General features: G+C 52.3%; 1 protein-coding gene across 1 annotated transcript in view; it reads left to right on the top strand.

The window, feature by feature from the left end:
- The window catches only part of ETS1 (ETS proto-oncogene 1, transcription factor), a 51656-nt gene extending 29402 nt beyond the window's left edge, over positions 1-22254 (top strand). The window contains exons 6-8 of the mRNA XM_062013962.1: positions 3838-4098; positions 15450-15568; positions 16493-22254. Coding sequence (XP_061869946.1) covers positions 3838-4098; positions 15450-15568; positions 16493-16708 — 596 coding nt within the window. The 3' untranslated portion in view covers positions 16709-22254. The remainder of the gene's footprint in view (positions 1-3837; positions 4099-15449; positions 15569-16492) is intronic.
- The last annotated feature ends 1378 nt before the right edge of the window (positions 22255-23632 follow it).

Raw genomic sequence — 23632 nt, 5'->3', positions numbered from 1 at the left:
ATCTCCACAGCTGTCTCATATATCCCTCCATCCATACCTATCTCTATATGTCTCTATATCTAGTTCTAGATCCAGATCCATACCTGTACCTCCATATCTATGTCTCCATCCATATCTATCTCTATATTCATCTCTATAGCTCTACATTTATCTCTAGATCTCTGTATTTATCTCTATCTCCATCTCTATATTTATCTCTCTGTATCTATCTATATCTCTCTAGATCTATCTGTATATCTATATCTCCATCTCTATATCTGTCTCTGTATCTTACAGGGTTGAAACCCCAGCTTGGATTCCCTGATGGCTTTGAGCCCTCCCTCCCTTTCTGTCCAGAGAAAAAACAGATGAAGGTCTCTCTTCACCCTCTTGCTGCCTTGTTTTTTACAATGCCTGTAAAACTTGGAGCATTTCTAGCCCTGGCCTTTGATGTCAAAGTGGAGTGAGGTTGAAACAGGCTTTAAGGTTATTGGAAGGACTGTTGGCTGGTTGTATAAATCTCATTTTCCTGGGAGACCAGGCAGAACCCTCCCAAATTCCTCACAAGTTCTCATCAGCAATTACTGTCCAAGGCTCTGAAAGGTTTCACATGTGATGATTCAAAGTCTTTATCCCTTATCTCTGATGGTTTTGCTGGCTGCTTGCTGGAACTGATGATGTGTTCTGCTGACCTCAAGCCCTCTGCTTTGTCAGGAGGTGCAGATGGCATGGGTTGTGTCTCAACAGCCAGAGGACCACCTGTAATCCTTGTGCCACAGCCAAAGTGTTGTAGGTACATGATCCCTTTTAGGATTTAAACCCCTAAACACTTGCAGCCCCCAAATACCTTTTCAATGAATGCCATTAGGTTCTGACCACGTGGGGCCCAGGTGCTTTGTGACTGCATCCCTGAATGCTGAGCTGCCTCTTGATATGACATTGAAAGCAAAAGCTGAATCCATAGAGCTCAAAGTCACTTCACAAAGGGGCTGTCATTATCTCCTGAGTGCAGGTAGGGAAGCACAAGCACAGGCAAGAGATCTGACCTGCCTGCCATCATGCCCTGAATGGAATCCAGGTGTTCCTGTTGCTATGAGGCAGGTTTGATGTTGAACCTCCAAGAGTCAAAGATGTCAAAGCCAGAGCCCCTTGTGCAGGGTTTGCATTGCTCACTGGAGCTCATTTGAACTTGCTCATCCTTTTACCAAGCTGGGAGAGCTAATGACAGGAAGGTTGTTATTGCTATGAGCTCTGCTTCTGCTGCTGGCTGAGTGTTCATGTGAGGGAGGTGACTTGCTGAGGGGATTGTAGGTGAGCTCCTCTTTCTGGAGTTGTTTCTCTGTCTCTCTTTTCTTGACCTTCTCTTTAACACAGGTGATTTCATCACAATTCTCAGGGAAAGGCAATGGTTCAAGCATGCTTTTGCAATTGTAGCTTGAGCCTGTTCTCACTGGCAAGCCTAAAAAGGCTCCAGGGGAGGGAAGGAACAGCCCTGAGCTCAGCACTGAGGACCATGGTGTTAGCAAACACTTTGACCATACTGATTGCCATTCAAGAGATGCAACAAGGCCCTGCTTGCACTAACACAACATTTCAGCTGTGCAGAAGAGCTTTTGAATGCCATAACTCCCCCTCAGGGTGCTATAAAGAAGCCTTCAGATGTAGCCTTAAGCAGAATCCAGTTGAATTGATTGATCAGTCTTTCCCTTCCACTGGAGGAAAAGCAGTGACAAAGCCAGAAGGAAGAGGGGTTTTGTTTCCCCCAGGCAGTTGTGCTGCTTTGCCTTTCCTTGTGTGGGCTTGAGGAGTGAATTTGGTGATCCCCTGGGTGTTGTTTCCCTGTGTCACTGAGGGCATCTGCTTGCAAGCTGCCAGACTCTGAAGTTTCTCCTGAATGTGATCAAGGCACGTGTGGGGGGTGTTTCCCTCCCCATTTTAGGTCAAATGTAGGTGAATTTTCAAGGCAACAACCCAAAGCACATCTCAGACACTGAGTTTCAAGCATAAATAAGCAGCCAATGCATCCAAGCTTCAAATGACTCCAGACCAGCCAGCAGAGCCCATGCTCTTGAGTCTTTTTACAGCAAGTGTTCTTCAAGCTCCAGCACAACAAGTATTAGGGAGGAACGTGCCAACAGCCTTCCCACCTCCCCTGTTCCCATGTGATGCACTCTCTGGGCCCATGCTGTGGGTTAGCTCTGCCAGTGGAAATTTCTCCAGGAGTTCTTGCACAATCAATCCCAGCAGCTGTTTTTAGCCCAGTTTGGGAAAGGAGTGAACTGAAATGATCCTGTTACGCTCTTGGTTTGTCAGCAGAGATGTTGAGCAATGGGGGATGATCAGAGAGAGCAGTTTCAGTTTGTCCTTTGGATCCTTTTTTTAGCTCTCTGGTTGAAGTACAGAGGCTATACTTGTGCTCTCTCCAGTGGGTGTAAATCAGGATAGCACTGCTGAGGATCTGGCCTTTTGTGTTCTGGTCTTGACTTAAAATACCCCAGAGAGTAGCTTTGATACAACCCAGCTGTGCTCACCTTACTGGATTGAGCTCTCAGCCTTTTGCTTTCCTCCTCCCATCAATTCTGCTGCTGTTTGGGGATTTGGGGGTGGAAGCTGGTTGTAACATATGGCAATAAAAGGCTGCTCTATAGTTTTGCAGGAAACATCAAAAGTAAAGAAGCTGAGTGTCCCTGAATAGTCCTGAACAGAACTTCTCTAGGGCTGGCAGACAGGGGAGACCTGTGTCATGCAGGAGCAAGAGCTCCTGGCACCTGAACTGAGCCTTGAGCATCTGCCTGAAGTAGACTGTTTCTCTGCCATTGCCTTTCTTCTGGAAGAGAGGCCAATTCCAGTTAGCCCCAGGCATCAGTGTTGGGTACAGAGTCAAGACTTTGGGTTTCACCCCTGCCTCTGCCTTGGTTTGCTGCCTGAACTTCTTTGGGGCTCACATAGCTCTGAATCCCAGAGATAATTACAATATCACCCTTTCAGGCCATGCTTTGGAGCCTGTGGGGAGATCACAGAATCATTTTGGTTGGAAAAGACCTTGAAGGTTTGGTTTGGTTGGGTAGTAAATGGGATAGGAGGGAAAGGAGAGGACTTGGCTTGTCTTTAAGGTGGACACGGGTAGGCCTCAGGCATTAAAAGCAGCCTGTGTAATGGCTGAATGTCACAGAAGACTCCCTGAGGCAGGGAAAGGAATGAATGGCCCATCTGATGCCCAGTCTGTTCCCCATGTTCACTGGGAAGTCCTCCCTCTCACCCTATTTCAGTTGGGTTGGAAAAGCCCTTGAAGCTGATGGAGTTCAAGCCCTGACTTCACTCTTCCCAGCCCAGCACTACCCCACGGCCTCAGCACCTCATCTGTGTGGCTTTGGCATCCCTCCAGGGCTGGGCACTGCCCCAGCTCCCTGGGCAGCCTGGCACAGGGCTGACACCCCTCTCAGGGAAACAGTTCTGCCTCAGCTCCAGCCTCAACCTCTCCTGGGGCACCTTGAGGCTGTTTCCTCTTCTCCTGTCGTTCACTACTAGGGGGATGAGTTCCTGTGTGCCCTACTCTGGCTGATCCTGCTCTGGCAGGGGGTTTGCACTGGATGAACATTCAAGGTCCCTTCCAACCCTTAAGATTCTGTGTGAGAAGAGACCAACCCCCAGCTCACTGCAGCCTCCTGTCAGAGAGTGCTGCTGGCTGCCCTCAGCCTCCTCCAGGCTCAACACCCCCATTCCCTCAGCCCCTCCCCATCACCCCTGTGCTCCAGCCCCTTCCACAGCTCCAAATGCCTGGCTCTGGCTATGATGGAACATCACACCTTCCTGGTCACCCCTTCTCTCACCAGACCCATCTCACTTCCATCCTGCCAGGTAAACTGGGTGGCCAGGACTCCTTCGAGAGCATCGAGAGCTACGACAGCTGTGACCGCCTGACGCAGTCCTGGAGCAGCCAATCCTCCTTCCAGAGCCTCCAGCGTGTCCCTTCCTACGACAGCTTTGACTCAGAGGACTATCCTGCTGCCCTGCCCAACCACAAACCCAAAGGCACCTTCAAGGACTATGTTCGAGACAGGGCTGATATGAACAAAGACAAGCCTGTCATTCCTGCTGCTGCCCTCGCTGGGTACACAGGTAGGGACAAGCTCCTCAGGGTACAACCCTGCCCATGGAGGGAGGGGAGAACCTTCAGGAGCTCTGGGTTACTCAATGTGCTGGGTCACTGATCTGGGAGTGAGGGGTTTTGGGGTGTCTCTGGGATCAGCTGTGTGCATGTGGGGACACCTGAGAGCCTGCAGCCCCCCAAGGCTGCCTGTCCTGTGAGGGTGGGTCTTCAGAGCTCGTGGAGGATGTAGGACCTGGCTGAGAGCAGGGCATTTGATGCCTTGGGTTTTCACACACACACACACACAGAATGGTGAGGGGTTGAAGGGCCCTGCAGAGCTCATCCAGCCCCAGCCCCTGCTAGAGCAGGTTCCTCTCACTTAGGGGGCACAGGAACGTGTCCAGGTGGGGTTGGAAACCTGAGAAGGAGCCTCCACACCCTCCCTGGGCAGCCTGGGCCAGGGCTCCCTCACCTCAGCACCAAAGGACTTGCTCCTTGTGTTTAAGTGGAACTTTTTGTGTTCCAGCTTGTGTCCATCACCCCTTGTCCTGTCACCACAGACCAAAGCCTGGCCCCATCCTCTCCACACCCCCCTTTAGGTGTTTGTCAGAAGTGATAACACCCCCTCTCAGCCTTCTCCAGGCTGAACAGCCCCACAGAGCAGCCCTAACTCATTTACCCCTTCATGCCTGCTGCTTAGCTCCTGGGGAGGAGCTGCTGCCTGGGTTGTATTGCTCAGAACACAAGGTACCAGAGAGCCCTGTGACACTTGGATACAACATGTTGACCACTTGCCTGTGGTTTCCCAGCTGGGGCAGGAGCTGCTGCCCTTCACCCATTGCCTCTGGGTGATGTGAAATGATCTTTCTCCCCTTGTTGGCACGAAGGAAACACTTGGTTTCCTTTTGCTCTTTACCTCAATGCAAGGCAGGGATGGGCTTGGGGCCAAAACAACCCCAAATAGTTTCCATTCCCTGCCACAGGGGTGAGCTGAAAAGGTGATAGGCCAAGGAGACTCTTCCTCTTGGGAAGGGGCAGCCCTGCAGCAGTTTGACATCTCCATGGAGAGAAAACCTTCAGGGATGAAGCCTCCAGCTCAAACTGAGATGATCCTTTCCAATCCATCCACATCCTAGAAGGAAACTGTGCAGGGCAGCCTCCTCCCAGCTCCCCTTTCCCCCTTGCACACCCCACAGCAGCTGTGGCCCAAGGTGATGGAAAGAATTGGTGCAGATAAAGATCATCAAAAGGTTCAGAGCAGATCCTGAGGTGTGACTGTCCCTGAAATCTCCTCCCACACACAGCTCATCTCAGGGCTGATAGCTGGTGGGGGGGTTTTTTGTTGTCTGGTTGGGTGGGGAGAGAGATGCAAAGGGGAGGAGAAGGGGGGAGAGATAATTTTAGGAGCTATGTGTAAAAAAGGAAGTGGTTTGTTGCTGTAGCTTTAGTTAGAAAGTAGGCTCAGCCCTGCTTTGCTGAATGAGCCTCTTTGGACCAGGTCTGTGCAAAATCAGAAGGTGGCTCTGCTGTTCCTGGAGGGTTTTTGGCTTGGGGGATGATGTGGTGGGGACAGGCCTAAGTAGCAGGAGCAGCCTGAAGAGCTGGAGGTCATAAGAAACAAGCCCAGTGAGCACAACTTGCATGTTTTCTTCCTCTTTTCTCCTGAGAACACCTTTCAGTCCAGCCTGTGGAAGCTGTTTTGGGGAGCCAGTGCTTGGGCAGAAGGCTTTGGTTGTGTTTTAACCTCTGGGGAAACTGAGGCACGGGGCTACTGGCAAAACTCAGAGCTTTCTATTCCACATCTACTGAAGCTCATGGAGAAGAGATGACATTCTCACCTCCTTCTGTGGCTGAGGACACCCAGGAGCATGAAACACCCCCAAAAAGTGGCCTTGGGCTGGTGCCCTCAGGAAGAGGGGGAGCTTTGATGACTTCCACACACTCTGGGCTGTGTAAAAGGTTTTCCTTTGCCTCAGTTCAAACCCTGTTTGGAGGTGGGAAGTTAATCCCTTGGCCTGGCTGTTCCAGTGGGCTCAAGAAGTAGGAAGGGCCTGCATTGCTTCACTGGAGAAACTTGAACCAGGGAGAGGAAAATGAGAGGTTTCCAGACTCAGCAGCCACTTGGAAATCCTCAGGCTGGAGCACTTCTTGCTTCCTCCAAAGGCTGCTGAGCAATGATTCAATCCTCCAGCCATGCATTTACCCTTGGGAATGATCTTTGGCTAGATGATCTATGCAGGCATATGACTCCTAGAGATGTCATCTCTCCTGTTCTTGTGTTGGTTGTTAAAGCCTGCTGACCTGCCAGCACCTTGGGGTTTCTCTGTGCAAAGGGGTGGGGAGCAGAGCCAAGCTGCTGTGCAGGCAGCTCCCAGCCACATGAAGTGAGAACACCTTGCATCACCAACTGTACAACCTGAGCTCTGAGACTTCTGTGTTGGTGATGTGTCTCATGCAAAGCAAATCAATCACCCCACCAAACCCAGTCTGGACTGGCCACTGAGAAGTGCTGGACTTCTTTCTTGGGCCAGCTGAGCAAGGAACGATGTGAGGGGGGAACTCTGAGGCAGAACTCTTTGGTTCTTCATTTGGTGCTTTTTTTTTGGCTTGGCTTTACTCTTACTTGACTCAGGGAGGGGGAGGAAGTGCTGTCTAGCAGCTAGAGCAGAGGAACTTCAGTCTGGGCTCAGTTTGTAGCTCTAGTGAAGAGGTGGAGCCTCCAAATGAACAGAGCAGGGGATTACCAGCCCAAGGTCTCATTGCAGCCAGGAGCCCTCCTTTCCTTTCCTTTCCTTTCCTTTCCTTTCCTTTCCTTTCCTTTCCTTTCCTTTCCTTTCCTTTCCTTTCCTTTCCTTTCCTTTCCTTTCCTTTCCTTTCCTTTCCTTTCCTTTCCTTTCCTTGCCTTGCCTTGCCTTGCCTTGCCTTGCCTTGCCTTGCCTTGCCTTGCCTTGCCTTGCCTTGCCTTGCCTTGCCTTGCCTTGCCTTGCCTTGCCTTGCCTTTCTCTTCTCTTCTCTTCTCTTCTCTTCTCTTCTCTTCTCTTCTCTTCTCTTCTCTTCTCTTCTCTTCTCTTCTCTTCTCTTCTCTTCTCTTCTCTTCTCTTCTCTTCTCTTCTCTTCTCTTCTCTTCTCTTCTCTTCTCTTCTCTTCTCTTCTCTTCTCTCTCTCCTCTCCTCTCCTCTCCTCTCCTCTCCTCTCCTCTCCTCTCCTCTCCTCTCCTCTCCTCTCCTCTCCTCTCCTCTCCTCTCCTCTCCTCTCCTCTCCCAGATGATGCTATGAGCACATCACAGACTGGTAGGGACTGGAAGGCACCTCTACACATCATCCAGCCCAACCCTCCTGCAGGTTCATCTAGCTCAGATCACAACAGCCACCAGCCACACCACAGTGTCCAACCTCTCCAGGTGAAGCCTGGGAGATCACATCCATCATCCCCAGGGCTTTTTGGCTTCCCCTTTGAAGAAGGTGACAATATTGTTCAGGTTTTTTGTTCCCCAAGGGCCTGTTTTGGCCCAGGGCTTTATCACCACAAGCCTGGCAGATCTCTGATGCTATCTGGGGAGGCACATGCTTTGGGGAGAAGGTGCATTTGGGCGGAAGCTCCGCTGCCTGTTTGATGTGTTCTCTTCAGCCAGCTCTCTTTGAGCAGCTTTTCAGAGCTGCCCTTATCTTCCCCCCACATCTTGACCTAATTTAACAAGTTGCCATGGTTGCTCAGATAAGGCTTTGATGCAACTTTGCTTATCTCTTTCAGCAGGAGAGATGTGATTGCTGAGGAGTTGGGTGAACTTGAGTTTCCATTGCTACAGGGAGGGCCACCTCTGCTTTTGGGGCCAGCTCTCTCCTAAGTTTGACCAGCTTGAGCCAGACTTGGGAGTGGGGTTTTTTTTGGGGTCATCTAGGAAACTTGAGGCATAATACATCAATTCAGTGTTGTCAGGAGGTGTTGTCTCTGCTTGCAGACGTGCTGAGCCTCAGCTCACTGTCACTCAGCCCCACTTCAGCTCCGTTTCTCACCCCACAGCAGAGTTTAGGGTGGGCCAGACTAAAAGTGGTGGTGAGAGCCAACAGAGCAGCGTGGCTCTGACCACAGCAGCCTTTGGCCTTTCAACCTTTCCTTTCTCCACTGGGCTTGACCTACTTGTGCTGCTGCCCTCTGGGTGCTGCAGGGCTGGTGGGAGGTTCAGGCTCTTCTCTCTACCCCTGTGCTCGGTTGATCTTGGGCTGTTTGGCTTTTCTTAAGCCACCTTACGTGGGTTTCCAGCCCAGATGTTGGGTTTTGGTGTTGTGTAGGCTGGGGCTTTCCATCTCAGGGTGTTGCCTGTGTTGGAGCTGTGAGGTGCAGAGCTGCTGAGCAGACAGGGCAGAACGATCCCCCTCATATTGGAGAGGCAAAGGAGGAGGAAAGTGGAATGAGTTCACGCCCAAACCTCCATCCCTCATCTACAGGGTTGGTTTTGTGACCCTTTCCTGGCTTAACAGACCTGGTGAGGAATTGCTGATGTTTCTATAGACAACCTCAGCACCTAAAGTGTTAACAGCCCCTTCCCAGCCAGTCTCACACATGAGAGTGTCTCTGTCAGGACAGATGATGCTGTCTTCATCCTCCATGCTATCTCTGTTATCTCTGCTGCCCTTAAAGAAGGCAGAAAGTAGTGCAGGGAGCATCCCCCTCTGCAAGATACTATCTCACCCCAGAGTGCTGCTGCCTACCAAAGGGTCCAGCCTAGGCCAGATCCAGCCTTTGCTCCTTGCAATCAGCATCTGCACTCAGCATCTTGATAGGGCCCAAATTGGTCTGCTAAAGCCCATCTGCCCCATCTGAGCTGTCTGCAGTGCAGAGCCTGACACAGCCGTCGCTTGGGAGCGATGCTTATCTGTGAGACAGAAGTGAAAGCACACAGCTGCTGTTTTGCAAGAGAGTCAGGTCAGTGCCAAAGAAAGTGGGTTTCTTTCAAGAGACCTTGTGTGCTGCTGCTCTGCCTTGTTGCTTTTGCTGCTGGCCTGAAGCTTCTAGCAGCGAGCTCCACGGACTTGCTGGGGGCATTGGCATCCCAAAACCCAACCAGCAGCTGCTTTGCTTGTCCTCTCCCACCACAGTCAGCTGGCCTTGGCATCCAGAGGTTGGGCACTAGGAACACCAGCACCCTGCCTCCCTGCCTTTCTGGAGAAGTGTGTCCTGGCTTAGGGTAATTTGGGGGTCCCAGCAATCAGCAGCTCCTCTGTCTCATGTGCTCTAGGGGGTGTTGGCAGCTCTTCCAGGTGACCTCAAGTCAGAGCCAGCAGCTCTGCCCACTTTCCAGCTAGGCTGCAAAGGCTGTGTGGGGCTCAGCAGCCCTTTTTAGCCATTGCAAAGGTGAAGGGAGCTCGAGGGGTGGGACTCAGGGGCCGGTTGAGTGGCTCCTGCTCCACCTGCCAGACGTGTGCAAATGAGAGTGAAAGCGGCCCCACGCACGGCTGCCCAGGCGTGACGGCAGCTCAGCCCCAGCAGAGCCACTGCTCCGGCTGCTCGCCTTCCAGCAACGAGCTGGAGCGTTGCAGGGCCTCCAGGACACAGCTCCAAGGGAGGTGGGAAGCTCACAAAACCCCTTGGCCTGCCTGACACCAGTCCTCAAGGCACGTTCCTCCTCGAAACAGAGGAAAGCAGAACAGGCCCTGAGTCATAGAAGCGTTTTAGTTGGAAAAGAGCTTGAAGATCATCAAGTCCAAGCCCAGCACTGACCCACGGCCTCAGCACCTCAGCTCCATGGCTCTGGGATCCCTCCAGGGCTGGGCACTGCCCCAGCTCCCTGGGCAGCCTGGCACAGGGCTGACACCCCTCTCAGGGAAACAGTTCTGCCTCAGCTCCAGCCTCAACCTCCCCTGGGGCAAATTGAGGCGGTTTCCTCATGTCGTGTTGCTTGGGGGCACAGACAGATCCCCAGACACAGCCTCCTGTCAGGGAGCTGCAGAGAGTGCTGCTGGCTGCCCTCAGCCTCCTCTTCTCCAGGCTCAACACCCCCATTCCCTCAGCCCCTCCCCAGCCCCTTGTGCTCCAGCCCCTTCCCCAGCTCAGTGCCCGGCTCTGGCCACGCTGCAGCCCCTCAGTGTCCCTGTGGCAGTGAGTGAGGGGCCCAGCACTGACACAGCCCTGGAGCTGCAGCCTCCCCAGGGCCCAGCACAGGGGACAATCCCTGCCCTGCTCCTGCTGCCACCCCACTGCTGATCCCAGCCAGGATGCCCTTGGCCTTCTTGCCCCCCTGGGCACGCTGCTGGCTCCTGTTCAGCCCCTGATGATTAACACCTCCACCTGCCCACTTGCCTCTCATACAAGCACAGCCAAAAGCACGTGGCTTCCCAGGGAACATCACTTTCAGGGTCTTTCCTCACACCTGCTCTTTGGAGATGCTCCCTCTGAGCTGCCCTACTGCCCTCCCACCCACACCAGGAGCTGGGGAAGAGGTGCCCAGGCTCACTCTGCCAAGGGATGAGCTTCAGGGCACTAAATGCTCTTGAGAAGGACAAAATGTTGGCCCAAATTGGAGGCCTTTGGTGGTGCAGAGCTGTCAGAAGCGAGCTCGTGCAGAGCAGGCACACAGGAGCAGAGTGAAGGCTGTTTTGGAGACGTTGCTATGCCCAATTGTTTTCTTGGGTTGGAACCACAAACCACAGAGCACAGAGGCATAGGTGTGCTGCTTGGGGTGGTTTTTTTCCCCTCCCCCTCCTTCTTCTTCTTTTCTTCTTGTTTGAAAGAAGGAAAGCAAAACAGAAGCCGTTGAGAGGGGTGGGGGTGTGAAACCGTCTCAGAGAGAAGGGATGATGTGTTTTGGGCTGTGCCTTCCCTGGTGCAGGGCTGATGTCTGGCTGCCCCAGCTGGATGGTACCAGAGAAAGTGGCTCTTGTGCATGTTTGGGTTACAAACCCCTCCTGAGCCTCTGGGGAGGATTGTGGATGGAACAGGGTTGTCACAGCACCAAACACCGTGGGGACAGCCATGGGTGTCATCTGAGGACTGGTGCTGAGGAATCACAGAACCATTTGGGTTGGCAAAGCTCTTGAAGCTGCTGCAGTCCCAGCCCTGCCCTCACCCTGCCCAGCCCAGCACTGACCCACAGCCCTCAGCACCTCAGCTCCAGGGCTCTGGGATCCCTCCAGGGTTGGGGACTCCAATCTACGTGACATTGTGTCCACCTCCCTGGGCATCTTTCCTCTCCTAACCCCTGCAAGATCACAAGAGCATCAGGGCTTGTCTCTTGCCATCATGAGACATCAGGACTCCTTGTCTTGGTGCAGCCAAGTGAACCTTTGAGATAGAATCCAAATGGGCCAGATCTGCTTTGAGCTTCCATGGAAGAACACAAGTGGATGTGGAGATTTCATTGAATCACAGAATCAATTGGGTTGGGAAAAGAGCTTGAAGTTGATGGAATCCAAGTCCGGACTTCACTCTTCCAAGCCCAGCACTACCCCATGGCCTCAGCACCTCAGCTCTATGGCTTTGGGATCCCTCCAGGGCTGGGCACTGCCCCAGCTCCCTGGGCAGCCTGGCACAGGGCTGACACCCCTCTCAGGGAAACAGTTCTGCCTCAGCTCCAACCTCAACCTCCCCTGGGGCAACTTGAGCCCATTTCCTCTTGTCCTGTCACTCAGGAGAAGAGATTGACCCCTACCTCACTGCAGCCTCCTGTCAGGGAGTTGCAGACATTGCTCATGTCTCCCTTCAGCCTCCTCTTCTCCAGACTAAACACCCCCAGGTCCCTTAGCCAGTGGTTCCCACTCTTGCAGCCTCTGCTCTCTGGCTCCAGAGACATATTTTCCCCCTGACGTGGGAGAATTCCTGTGGTGTGACACTCCCCTGCTGAAGGAGCCTGTTCAGTGCCACCAAGGCCAGACAGGGCCCCCTTTGTGCCCCTATTCTTAGCAGCCCTCGGGGGTGCCAGAGGTCATGACGGGATGGGAGACATCCCACTGCCCTCTGAGCCCTCTCCTTGTCATGTGTGGAGCAGGGGCTGCCCCTGTCCCCCCTTTTTTTCCTCTGGGTAGCCCCTGGTTGTGTGCCATAAAAGATGGCTTGTGTCCCTTCACCCCCCACTTGGGATCAAACCAGGGCTGGTGGGTTTCTGGAGGTAACCCAGGCAGGCTGGGATGTGCTCGTGGTGCAGGGAGAGGTTCCACCCCACTCCCTGGCTGGGTGTGAGTGGAAGGGTTGAAGTAGAAGGGATGGAAAATGAGTTGGGGTGCAGAGACAAGCCTGGCAGCTTCATCCTTGCCCTGGTAGCTTTGGGGATGTGATGTCAGGGGGCAGTGGCATCTCTGCATCACCTTGACATCTTTTCCAACCTCAGGGAAAAGCATTCTGCTTGTTCTCTGCTGGTTTATAGGGTGAAGAAGGGCAACTCCTTTCTGAAGACAGCCCAAATTACTGACCCAGCAGCTGACACAGGGATTCCAGCACCCCTTCCCCTGCTCATTTCACTGGTGCTCTCCCCAAAGCTCTTTGGTGGGGCACTAGCCCAGGTTTGGTTCCTGCCACCCAGAGCCATGTGGCAGCAAGCACATCTGCAGGGCCTGGGCTGCCTGCCCCCATCTTTGGCAGGGTGTGTGTTCCTAGGAGCTGAGACATGCCTGCCAGTAAACACATTCTTGACATCATTACTTGTCCACCAGCAGAGGAATTTGGGGTTTTACACGTGTCCCACAGGCAGCTCAGAATAGACCTTGGGAATCCCTGTCCCAAGGATGACACTGCCTTCCTTCAGACTCCCAGAATACCCCAGCATGGAGGCAGGAGCCCTTCCTCACATGCTGGAGAAGAGGAGGAGGAGTTGCTGGGTTTCCTGACACCTCTCCCTGCCAATTGGCAGCTGGGCCATGAACACCAAGCCAAAAAGAGCCTAAAAGCCCTGGTGGGTTACCAGGTGCCCACTGAGTTGTTCTGTCACTCCCCCTCCTCACCTGGACAAGGAAATAGAGGGCTCACAGGGAGATCACTCAGCAGTTACCATCAGGTGTAAACCAGACTCAGCTTGGGGAGAATTGGTTGGATTTATTAGCAAACAAATCAAAACTGAGCAGGGAAATGAGAAATGGGAACCTGGGTGTTAAAAGTCCTCCCCACCCCACCCAGCAACTGCAGGAGGATGAGGAATGGGGGCTGTGGTCAGTTTATCACAGGTGGGCTTGCTGTTGTTTCCTCTCAGGGAGAGGATTCCTCACCCTTGTCACTGCCACAGTCCATGCCATGGGAGACAGTCCTCCACAGACTCCTCCAACGTGGATCCTTGGGTCTCATCCACAGGGGGAACAATCCTTCAGGAACAGACAGCTCTCCAGGGCTGGGCACTCCCCCAGCTCCCTGGGCAGCCTGGCACAGGGGCTGACACCCCTCTCAGGGAAACAGTTCTCCTCCATCCCCAATCTAAACCTCACCTGGTGTAATTTGAGCCCATTTCTTCTTGTCCCCAGCCCTGGAGGGATCCCAAAGCCGTGGAGCTGAGGTGCTGAGAGCCATGAGGTGCTGGGCAGGGTGAGGGGAGGGCTGGGACTCAATTTGCTTAAAGCTCTTTTCCAACCCAAATGATTTTATCATTCCATGATAACCCCTGAGGCTTGGCAGAGGACCTCAGAGTGCTTCCTCAGGGATAACAGGAGGGAAACAGCTTGGGGTAAGCTGGATGAGACGCAGAGATTCCCCTGTCCCACAGCCAGCTCTCTCATTTCCTACCCCCCAGCAGCTCCTCTGCTCTTGAGTCATTTCAAACCGTGTAGAAACGGAGGGGAGACAGCCCTGTCTTCCCTCTGCAGCTCAGCTCTGACAGCCTGCATTGTCATTCCTGGAACCAGGCTGCTCTCCATCCCTTTTTCTCAGTAAATCACTTTTTCCCCCCCCTCCCTCCCCCTTTGCTTGAAGCTGGTGCCTGTCAGCAGAGGGTTTACCCCAGCCCGCCCTCCTCATCCAGCCCCTGCCATTCTTTCCCTGATAAATCATTTCCTCTGACCTCAGGCTCTTGTTTATTGTTAGCATTTCTCCTGGTGATTAGGGAGATATTCTAAAGCTGCCTCTCAAACAGGGCAGGAGAATCTCTCCCCAACCAACAGTTGCCCAGAGCTAAGCTCAGTATTTTGGGCGCGGCCGGGGGTTTGCTCATCAAAGAGATGTTTGTTTGGCTCGAGGGCTTCCTCCTCTACCTTCCGTCAGGACTCAAAAGCAAAGCAGAAGGGACAGAAGCATTTCAGCTCTCAGTGCACCAGGTTGGACCCAGATTGCTGTTGGCTGAGATGAAGGGAGAGATGGGAGCTCTGGGAGTGTGGGTTGAGGTGGTGTGGGATGGTGCACGTGTCCTCGTGCCTCTCCGGATGGATTAGGGCAGCAGCAGCCATGGGGAGGTTTGGTTATGGCTTTGGCAGATGTGGTGGGGAGATCATAGAATGGTGGGGGCTGGAAGGGACCTCTTAAAGATTATTCAGACCAACCCCCTCCTAAAGCAGGTTCCTCTTGATCAGGGGGCACAGGAACGTGTCCAGGGGGGCTTGAAAGAGGAGGAGGGCTCCATACCCTCCCTGGGCAGCCTGGGCCAGAGCTTCTTCATCCTCCCGATATCCACCCTTTAGATACTTTGATGAGGTTCCTCCTCAGTCTTCTCTCCTCCAGACTAAACAGCCCCAGGTCCCACAGCCTTTCCTCCCAAGGAAGATGCTCCAGTGCCCTGAGCATCTTGGCAGCCCTGCACTGGCCTCTCTGCAGCACTTCCCTGTCCCTCTGCAGCTGGGGAGCCCACAACTGGCCACAGGACTCCAGCTGGGGCCTCAGCAGCTGTGGCAGAGTGAAGAGGGAGGAGAACCCCCTCTACATGTGCCCATGCAGGCAGCCCCTGGCCCTCCCACACCAAACCCTGGCAGCCAGCGGCGCCCGTTCCTGCAGCAACATGCCTTGGGCAGAGGCCAAATCATTTTCATACTTGTGTCCTCCCTGTCTCTTGGTAAGCAGTGGTGTGGAGCAAAGAGTCAGGATGGGAAGCAAGAGGCTGACTGGGTTCACACAGTGGCCAGCAGCCTTTTGGCACAGAGGCTACGGCGAGGTTCTGGTGCCAAGACAATGACTCCTCGCTCTTCAGATGCCAGAAAAATAATCCTATTTATGTAACTCGGAGTGAAACATCCCAGTGCATGAATATGCAGCTCTTGCTGCAAAGAGGAACTGCTTTTACCTGCAGGATTTGGACTCTCAAGCTCTGTCATCTCAACCCAGACCTTGTCCTGTGGCCACTGATGGTTGGGATAAAATCATTGAGTGGTGGAGGTTGGAAGGGACCTCTAGAAACCATCTAATCCAACCTCTTGCTGAAGCAAGAAGGGACCATGCTTTTCCTGGCATTAATCTCTCATGTTTCCTTTGTCTTTCTAGGCAGTGGACCCATCCAACTGTGGCAGTTCCTGCTGGAACTTCTCACTGACAAGTCCTGCCAGTCCTTCATCAGCTGGACGGGCGACGGCTGGGAATTCAAACTGTCCGACCCAGACGAGGTAAAGTGGATAACCCATCCCTCCTCCCTTCAGGCCTGAGATCTGGGCAGTCACGTTGTTCAGGACTTGGGTATGTGTAGGAGAAACCAATCAGCTGAAAATTTGTGTAAAACCAGGCTGGGAAGTGGTAATCTGTGCTTACAGATGATGGGAAGTAGCTGAAACGCTGCAGAGAAAGGTGTAGTGCCAGAGCTTTTTGGGTATGTCCAGAGCTGGGGAAGGAGCTGAGGAAGGGGCTGGAGCACAAGGGTGCTGGGGAGGGGCTGAGGGAATGGGGGTGTTGAGCCTGGAGAAGAGGAGGCTGAGGGCAGCCAGCAGCACTCTCTGCAGCTCCCTGGCAGGAGGCTGAGGGGAGGAGGGGCGGCCATCTTTGCTCCCAGGTCACAAGCCACAGGCCGAGAGAAAAAGGCCTCAAGTTGCTCCAGAGGAGGTTGAGGCTGGAGCTGAGGCAGAACTGTTTCCCTGAGAGGGGTGTCAGCCCTGTGCCAGGCTGCCCAGGGAGCTGGGGCAGTGCCCAGCCCTGGAGGGATCCCAAAGCCACACAGATGAGGTGCTGAGGGCCATGGGGTAGTGCTGGGCTGGGAAGAGTGAAGTCAGGGCTTGAACTCCATCAGCTTCAGGGGCTTTTCCAACCCAACTGAAATAGGGTGGGTCCAGGTGAGAGAGAGGACTTCCCAGTGAACATGGGGAACAGACTGGGCATCAGATGGGCCATTCATTCCTTTCCCTGCCTCAGGGAGTCTTCTGTGACATTCAGCCATTACACAGAGGCTGCTTTTAATGCCTGAGGCCTACCCGTGTCCACCTTAAAGACAAGCCAAGTCCTCTCCTTTCCCTCCTATCCCATTTACTACCCAACCAAACCAAACCAGACGGATTTTCCCTTTCCTTGTCCCACCCATCCCCCCACAACCCACCCCCCAGGTCGCCAGGCGATGGGGCAAAAGGAAAAACAAGCCCAAGATGAACTACGAGAAGCTGAGCCGGGGCCTGCGCTACTACTACGACAAGAACATCATCCACAAGACAGCCGGGAAACGTTACGTCTACCGCTTCGTCTGTGACCTTCAGAGCCTCCTGGGCTACACCCCCGAGGAGCTCCACGCCATGCTGGACGTCAAACCCGACGCTGACGAGTGAAGGTGACCCCCCCCGGGCATTTTGGAGAGTCGACGGGACGTTTGCTGTTGGGTCCTTTTTTTTGGGGGGGGTTTTTTTTTGTTTTGTTTTAAGTTTTCGCTGATATTTTTGTTTCGTTGGTCATTTTTGTTTGTTGTTTTGTTGTTGTGAAGAGCAACTCGGATTCGATGCTGTGAGGATGTTGGGAGAGGCAAGGTTTTGGCTCAAACCTCGGCAGTTTGTTTCAGAGAGGGACAGGCTTTTATTGAGGGGGGAAATCCTGAGTTTTAAGAGGTGAAATCCTCAGTTTTGAGGGGTGAAATCCTCAGTTTTGAGGGGTGAAACCTTGAGTTTTAAGAGGTGAAATCCTGAGTATTGAAGGGTGAAATCCTGAGCTTTGAGGGGTGAAATCTTTGTGTTTTGAGGAGTGAACTTCTTAATTTCAAGAGGTGAAATCCTGAGCTTTGAGGGGTGAAATCTTTGAAGAGGTGAAAACCTGAGTTTTGAAGGGTGAAATCCTGAGTTTTGAAGGGTGAAAACCTCAGTTTTTGAGGGGTGAAATCCTGAGTTTTGAAGAGGTGAAATCCTGAGTTTTGAAGGATGAAATCCTCAGTTTTTGAGGGGTGAAAAACTGAGTTTTGAAGGGTGGAATCCTGAGTTTTAAGGGGTGAAATCCTGAGTTTTGAAGGATGAAATCCTCAGTTTTTGAGGGGTGAAAAACTGAGTTTTGAAGGGTGAAATCCTGAGTTTTGAGGGGTGAAAAACTGAACTTTGAGGGGTAAAATCCTCTGCTTTGAGGGGTGAAATTCTCAAGTTTGAAGAGAGAAAATCCTGAGTTTTGAGGGGTGAATTTCTGAATTTTAAGAGGTGAAATCCTCTGCTTTGAGGGGTGAAATTCTTGAGTTTTAAGAGGTTAAAGCCTGAGTTTTGAGGGGTGAAATCCCGAGTTTTAAGAAGTTAAAGCCTGAGTTTTGAGGGGTGAAATCCTGAGCTTTGAGGGGTGAAATCCTGAGTTTTAAGAGGTTAAGGCCTGAGTTTTAAGAGGTGAAATCCTGAGTTTTGAAGAGTGAAATCCTGAGCTCTGAGGGGCGAAATCCTTGAGTTTTAAGAGGTGGAAGCCTGAGTTTTGAGGAGTGAAATCCTGAGCTTTGAGGGGCGAAGTTCTCTCGAGTTTTAAGAGCTGAAATCCTGAGTTTTAAGAAAGCTGGGGGGAAAAAAAATGTAGCTCACTTCAGAAAAAACCAACCCCCAGCTCAAAGCCCCTTCCCACATGTTGCTGTTTAGGAAAACTTACAAGTGGATCCCTCTTGGTTTCTGTGTCGCTTGCACACCAACTGACAGTTCAGGTGTTCCAGAGAATCTGAGGATCTGAAACATTTCTTTTTTGGGGGGGTGGGTGGGAGAAGGGAGGGGAATAAGAGGAGGGAAGACCAAAGTGGGTGAATATTCCTTCCCTCAGGGAGGGGGGTGAGAGAGGAGAGGAAAACCCAAGCCCAAGAACCGTTTGTTCTCCTGCATCGCCTTTCTGTCAGTTGTCTTTTGTTTCTGCAAAAGGCAGAATTGATGTTCAGGAGGAGGGATCAAGATATTTTTTATGTTTTTTTTTTTTAAAAAAAAAGAATAATTGTTAAAAGTTTTATTTTATTAAATTTTGTGCCAGTATTTTCCTTTTTTTATCTCTTTCAAATAGCCTTAAGCTCTAAGATGGTCTCAGCATTGCAATATGTTCGTTTCTGTTAACGCCAGCAGAGAGTTTGATCAGTTGGAGGGCACAAAAAAGAACAACAACAACAAAAACCACCCTAAAAACCCCCAAATTAGTGTCTGTAAGACCCCACTTGAGAAGCTCAACGCTCTGACTCAGCATAAATCCTTACTGAAGGAAAATGCCCCCCAAACTGGCTTCTGGTGATGCTGGCGTGTGTGTGTGTGTGTGTATGTGTGTGTGTGTGTCACTCCTGCTTCCAGCCCCACACGCTTTGCTGATGAAGCTGGTGGAAATTTCTGCTTTTGGGGAGTGTTTTTTTTAAGCTCAGAACAAAAAAAGCAGCTCTTTTGGGTGGTTTTTTTGAGCAGGAAAGCCAGCGAGGATTGAGGGGGAAAACGGCTCTTTCTGGCGTTTGCCAAATCGCTGCTTTTATTTGCTCAGGAGACACTTTGGTGCTCTGAGGAGATTTTGGGCTATTCTTAGAGAGGGGAAAAGGGAGAAATTCCCACCTTTTGAATGTGATAAATGGAATATATTAGAAGTTGATTGGGGGAGGAAAACAAAGAGAAGGTGAAAAAGCAAAGGGAAATGCTTTTATTTCCCTTCCTGTTTCAACCAGCTCTATTGCCCTTATGTCTTAACCAGCCTGGGCAGAAGGAAATTGTCCTTGCAAATAGATTCTTTATTGCTTTTTGTAAGCCTCATCCTGCAAAGAAACCACCCAAAACCCTGTCAGGGTGTGAGGAACACGAAGCACGTGGCTGGAGGGAGGGCAAACACCAGGCCTCGTGTCCTATAGCCCAGAGGGTCACAGGGTCATCAGTGCTGGGGAGCAGCCCTAAACTCTCTGAGCGTGGGCTGACTTCAGAGGGATAAATCCCATGGCCCTGAGTGCTCTCAGGGATGCTGTGAGCTGACAGGGGCTTGGTAGGAGGTGGAATATGGGATGGGGAGTGTTTCCCTACCCCCCAGGCTGGATCCATGTGGGTCCCATTGCCCATTGAGGCCTTCCTGGGCCTTTTCTTTCTAGAGACAGTATTATGTGTTTGAACCAAAAGTACCTTATTTTCATGTAGTTTACCTGTTTGTTTGTGTTTCTTAAGGTAGTTGCCATCATTACAGGGGAAGAGCTTTTCCAGAGGGGCTGTCTGGGTGATCCCAGCTTGGCAGAGGCCTGTAAAGGGACAAAAAACTGGGGCATGTTCTTCCCCCTGCACTGTGGGATGTGATGGAGAGTGAGACCCCGGGGTGAGGCGATGCTCAGAGCACCCAGCACCTCCCCAGCCAGTCATTTTGGGGCAAGACAGCCCCAAAAGATTGCTGAGGGCTTGGATAAGGGTGATGGTGGGGGGGATATGAGCAGGCCCAGAGGGAGCTGCAGCCAAGGGGGTGGTTGGGGTAAGGGAGGGGGTTAATTCTGCTATCAGCTCACAGGGTTGTGCATCATCCCACCAAGTGTATGGAGAGAAGAGTGGGATGGAAGGAGAGGAAAGAAGAAGGGGTGAAAGGAAGGTGAGAGGAGCCTGCACTGAAGGAGGAAAGGGCCAGTGGCTTCACTCACCCACTCAGGCAGACAGGGAGCAGGGGGAGAAAGCAGCTCAGCCAGCTGAGCTGGAGAGAGGAAGGGAAAACCTGGGTGTGATGGATGGAGGTGCCTGCCATGAGGCAGTGGCAGAGCTGAGCAGGATGAGGAGGAGTGAGGGAAGGTGTGAGGGCACAGGAACGTGGCAGGGAGGAGCAGCTGAAGGATCCTCCCAGGACACATCATCTGGGTTGGAGTTGTAGCAGCTGGGTGGGTTTTTCCCAGCATCCAGGGCTGCTGCCTTTGTCTCCAGCCCTTAGCACCATGCCTGTGCCCCACTACACCTGAAGTGCCTTTGCCAAGCAGGAATCAGGGATCAGAATTCCCTCTGATGGAAGGAACCAGCAGTTCCCTCCTCCTGATTCACCTCACTCTCTCCCCTGTGCTTATTTATTCAAGGGGGTTTTTTCCCTCAAAAGTCTCCAAGCTCAACCTGCACCTCCCCAGCAATTTAGGGAAGATGGTTAGAAAAGGCAAGTCACAACAAGCAGGGCTTTTTTTTTCCCCCTGGCTGGAGCTTCCCCATCATTTCTGCCACCCATTTGCCACCCCAGCTTGCGTCCTCAGCTTCATCCTTTGCTGTTCTGCTCCTGTTTCCTCCTCCCAAGCCAGAGACCATCCCAGCCAGGGCTGTGTGCTGTTTATACACTGGAAATTTGCAATGTGTTGTTTGGTTTCTTTGTGTTTTGGTTTCTTTTTCTCTTCCTATCTGCATTTTAATTGCATGTGGGCTCTTGGCAAGGGATGTGCTGGAACCCAAACCCAACCTCCTGATTCTTCCAGGCTTTGAAGGTTTAACTCCAGCCCTTTCCCCTCCCTCCCTGTGCTGGATCAGAGAGATGAGTTTGAGAGGGGTGATGGAGATCTGCTGGGGATGGGACTCACTCCTGTGTTTCCTCTACGTGGGGGTGAGCTTCACCCTCAGCAGATAACACTTGGCTTTTGGGTGGTTTTGTCTTGGTTTGGAATGTCTCTGTTGGTGATGGGGGGGGGTTTGGGATATTTTCTGTGCTCTGCTAGTTGAGGTGGGGGTAGGGGGGGACACACATCCCCTTGGTCCCCATGGCAGAGCCTTGGGCTTGCAAAAAGCTTCAGTGAGGCCTCAGCTGGGACCTGGGTCAGAGGCTTCAAAACCATAAAGCCCCAAACTTGATGCAAAATGCAAGCACTTTGTTTTTCCTGCTGCCTGTCCCTCCCCATCTCTGTGTGTAGGATGACTTACACCCCGTGGAGATCCCTTTGATTGCCACCATCCCACTCCAGACAGGAGAAACAAACCAAAGACACGGGGTGGGGGCACAGAAGAGATTTAGTACCATTCAACCTCCTCAACATCTTTCCAAACCCAACACCCCTTTCCTCCACAACCAAAAAAAGAAACCAAAAGGAGGAAGGTCCTGACAGCTCCAAGTGCTGTGGGAAATCTGTCTCCAGCTTCTCTTCTGGAGGCATTTGAGACTTGTCAGTGGCTTCTTCCTCATCACTGCCATCAGTTTGGGCTCCTCCTTTGCTCTGCTCCATGCTAAGGTTCTGACATCCACGAGCTGTTGTCTACATTCCAAAGAGCTTTTGAGAGACCTGTGTTTAATAGTGGAATCTCTCCAGTAATGGAACTGCCTCAGTTGAAAGAGAACAGCAGCAAAGAGGCGTTTTCTTTCGTGTGTCTGTCTGTGGGACTTTGGGGTGGGTTGTGTTGTTTTTTTAAGCTGATAAACATAGAAGTTAAGGAAGAAGAGATTGTTATATTGTGCTGGTTTTTGCCAACTTTGTATTTTCATATAATTTATATTTTTTAATAGGGGAGTTGGGGGGGGTAAAAAAAAAAAGAGAATTAAAAGCCAGAGGTTAAAAAAAACCCAGAAAAAACACGTTAAAAAAACCCCTACAAGTTAAAAACAAAACCAAACTTGGAAAAGCAGGTGCTTTTTAAACAAAATACCCCAAACCTGAGCTGAGGTAGCTTAGAGATGTAGCGAGGTGTGTGTGTGTGTGTGTGCGCGTGTGTCTGCGTGTGATGTTTTGTTTTGGTCCGTTCTGGGTTTGTTTTGTCTTGGTTTTGTCGTTGTTTTTTTAAAGGATACATAAAAAAATAGAGGAGGAGTCCCCCCCCTCCTGCATTGAGTTCGTTAAAGGAGAGGAGGGAGGTGGAGAGGGGGGGTTTTGTTTCAATTGCTGATGCTGGCACATCATTTTTGCTGGAGAGTTTTTTATATACTGTAGCCTTATTTCATATCGTATTTTAAACCATGTGAAATTAAAAGATGAGTAATTCCTAAAGCCTCTGGTGTCAGTGTGCTGCTTGGCTCCTCCAGCAGAGAGGAGAAGCAACGGGAATCGTGGGAGCACGGACTTGGGGGGGTGGGAAGGGCCCTGTTAGAGCTCATCCAGCCCAACCTCCTGCTAGAGCAGGTTCCCCACGCTCAGGGGGCACAGGAACGTGTTGGAAACATCCCCAGAAGGAGCCTCCACACCCTCCCTGGGCAGCCTGGGCCAGGGCTCCCTCACCTCAGCACCAAAGGACTTGCTCCTTGTGTTTAAGTGGAACTTTTTGTGTTCCAGCTTGTGTCCATCACCCCTTGTCCTGTCACCCCAGACCAAAGCCTGGCCCCATCCTCTCCACACCCCTCTTTAGGTGTTTGTCAGTATTGATAAGACCCCCTCAAGCTCCTCAAGGTAGAACCCTGGCCATGGAGGGAGGGGAGAACCTTCAGGAGCTCTGGGTTACTGGTTCATTGATCTGGGAGTGAGGGGTTTTGGGGTGTCTCTGGGACCAGCTGTGTGCATGTACTGAGCTCCCCCCTCAGTCTCCTCCAGCCTGAGCAGCCCCAGGTCCCGCAGCCTTTCCTCACAAGGAAGATGCTCCAGTGCCCTGAGCATCTTGGCAGCCCTGCACTGGCCTCTCTGCAGCACTTCCCTGTCCCTCTGCAGCTGGGGAGCCCACAACTGGCCACAGGACTCCAGCTGAGGCCTCAGCAGCTGTGGCAGAGCAGAGCAAAGGGGAGCAGAAGCTCCCTGGCCCTGCTGCCCACACTCTGCTGGATGCCCCCAGGCTGCCGTTGGCTTCTTGCCCACGAGCCCACGTTGCTGCTCAGGGGCAGTTTCTTCTCAGCCAGCACTGCCAGGTCCCTCTCCTGGAGCTGCTCTCCAGCAGGTCACCCCCAGCCTGTGCTGGCCCAGGGGGTTGTTCCTCCCCAGCTGCAGGACTCTGCCCTTGCCCTGGTTGAAGCTCAGCAGCTCCCTCTGTGCCCAGCTCTCAGCCTGCCCAGCTCTCACTGCCTGGCAGCTCAGCCTCTGGGCAATCAGCCAGTGCTCCCAGTTTGGTGCCAGCAGGGAACTTGCTGAGGGTCCCTCTGTGCCCTCACCCAGGTGATTGATGAAGATGTTGAACCAGACTGGCCCCAGAACCCATCTCTGTGCAACTCCACTGGCCACAGGGCTCACACTTGGTGCTTCTGGGCTCTTCTTCCACCACTGGAACCGTGAGATACCTGTGTTTTATCACCCTGAAGGGCTCACAGAGCAGTTTCACCTCCAGCAGGCTCTTGTGAAATGGGTGTAGGTCCATCAAGAGGTTGCTCAGCTTCAGATCTTGGACAAACCCATCCATTTATACCCATGATGTCTTCCCACTGAGGCTGTTGCTGGACTGGTTCCC

Source organism: Colius striatus, chromosome 23 (assembly GCF_028858725.1).
Source record: "Colius striatus isolate bColStr4 chromosome 23, bColStr4.1.hap1, whole genome shotgun sequence".
In the NCBI taxonomy this organism is placed as follows: domain Eukaryota; kingdom Metazoa; phylum Chordata; class Aves; order Coliiformes; family Coliidae; genus Colius; species Colius striatus.
The sequence above is the reverse complement of the archived record's forward strand: the minus strand, read 5'-3'. Positions and strand labels throughout refer to the sequence as shown.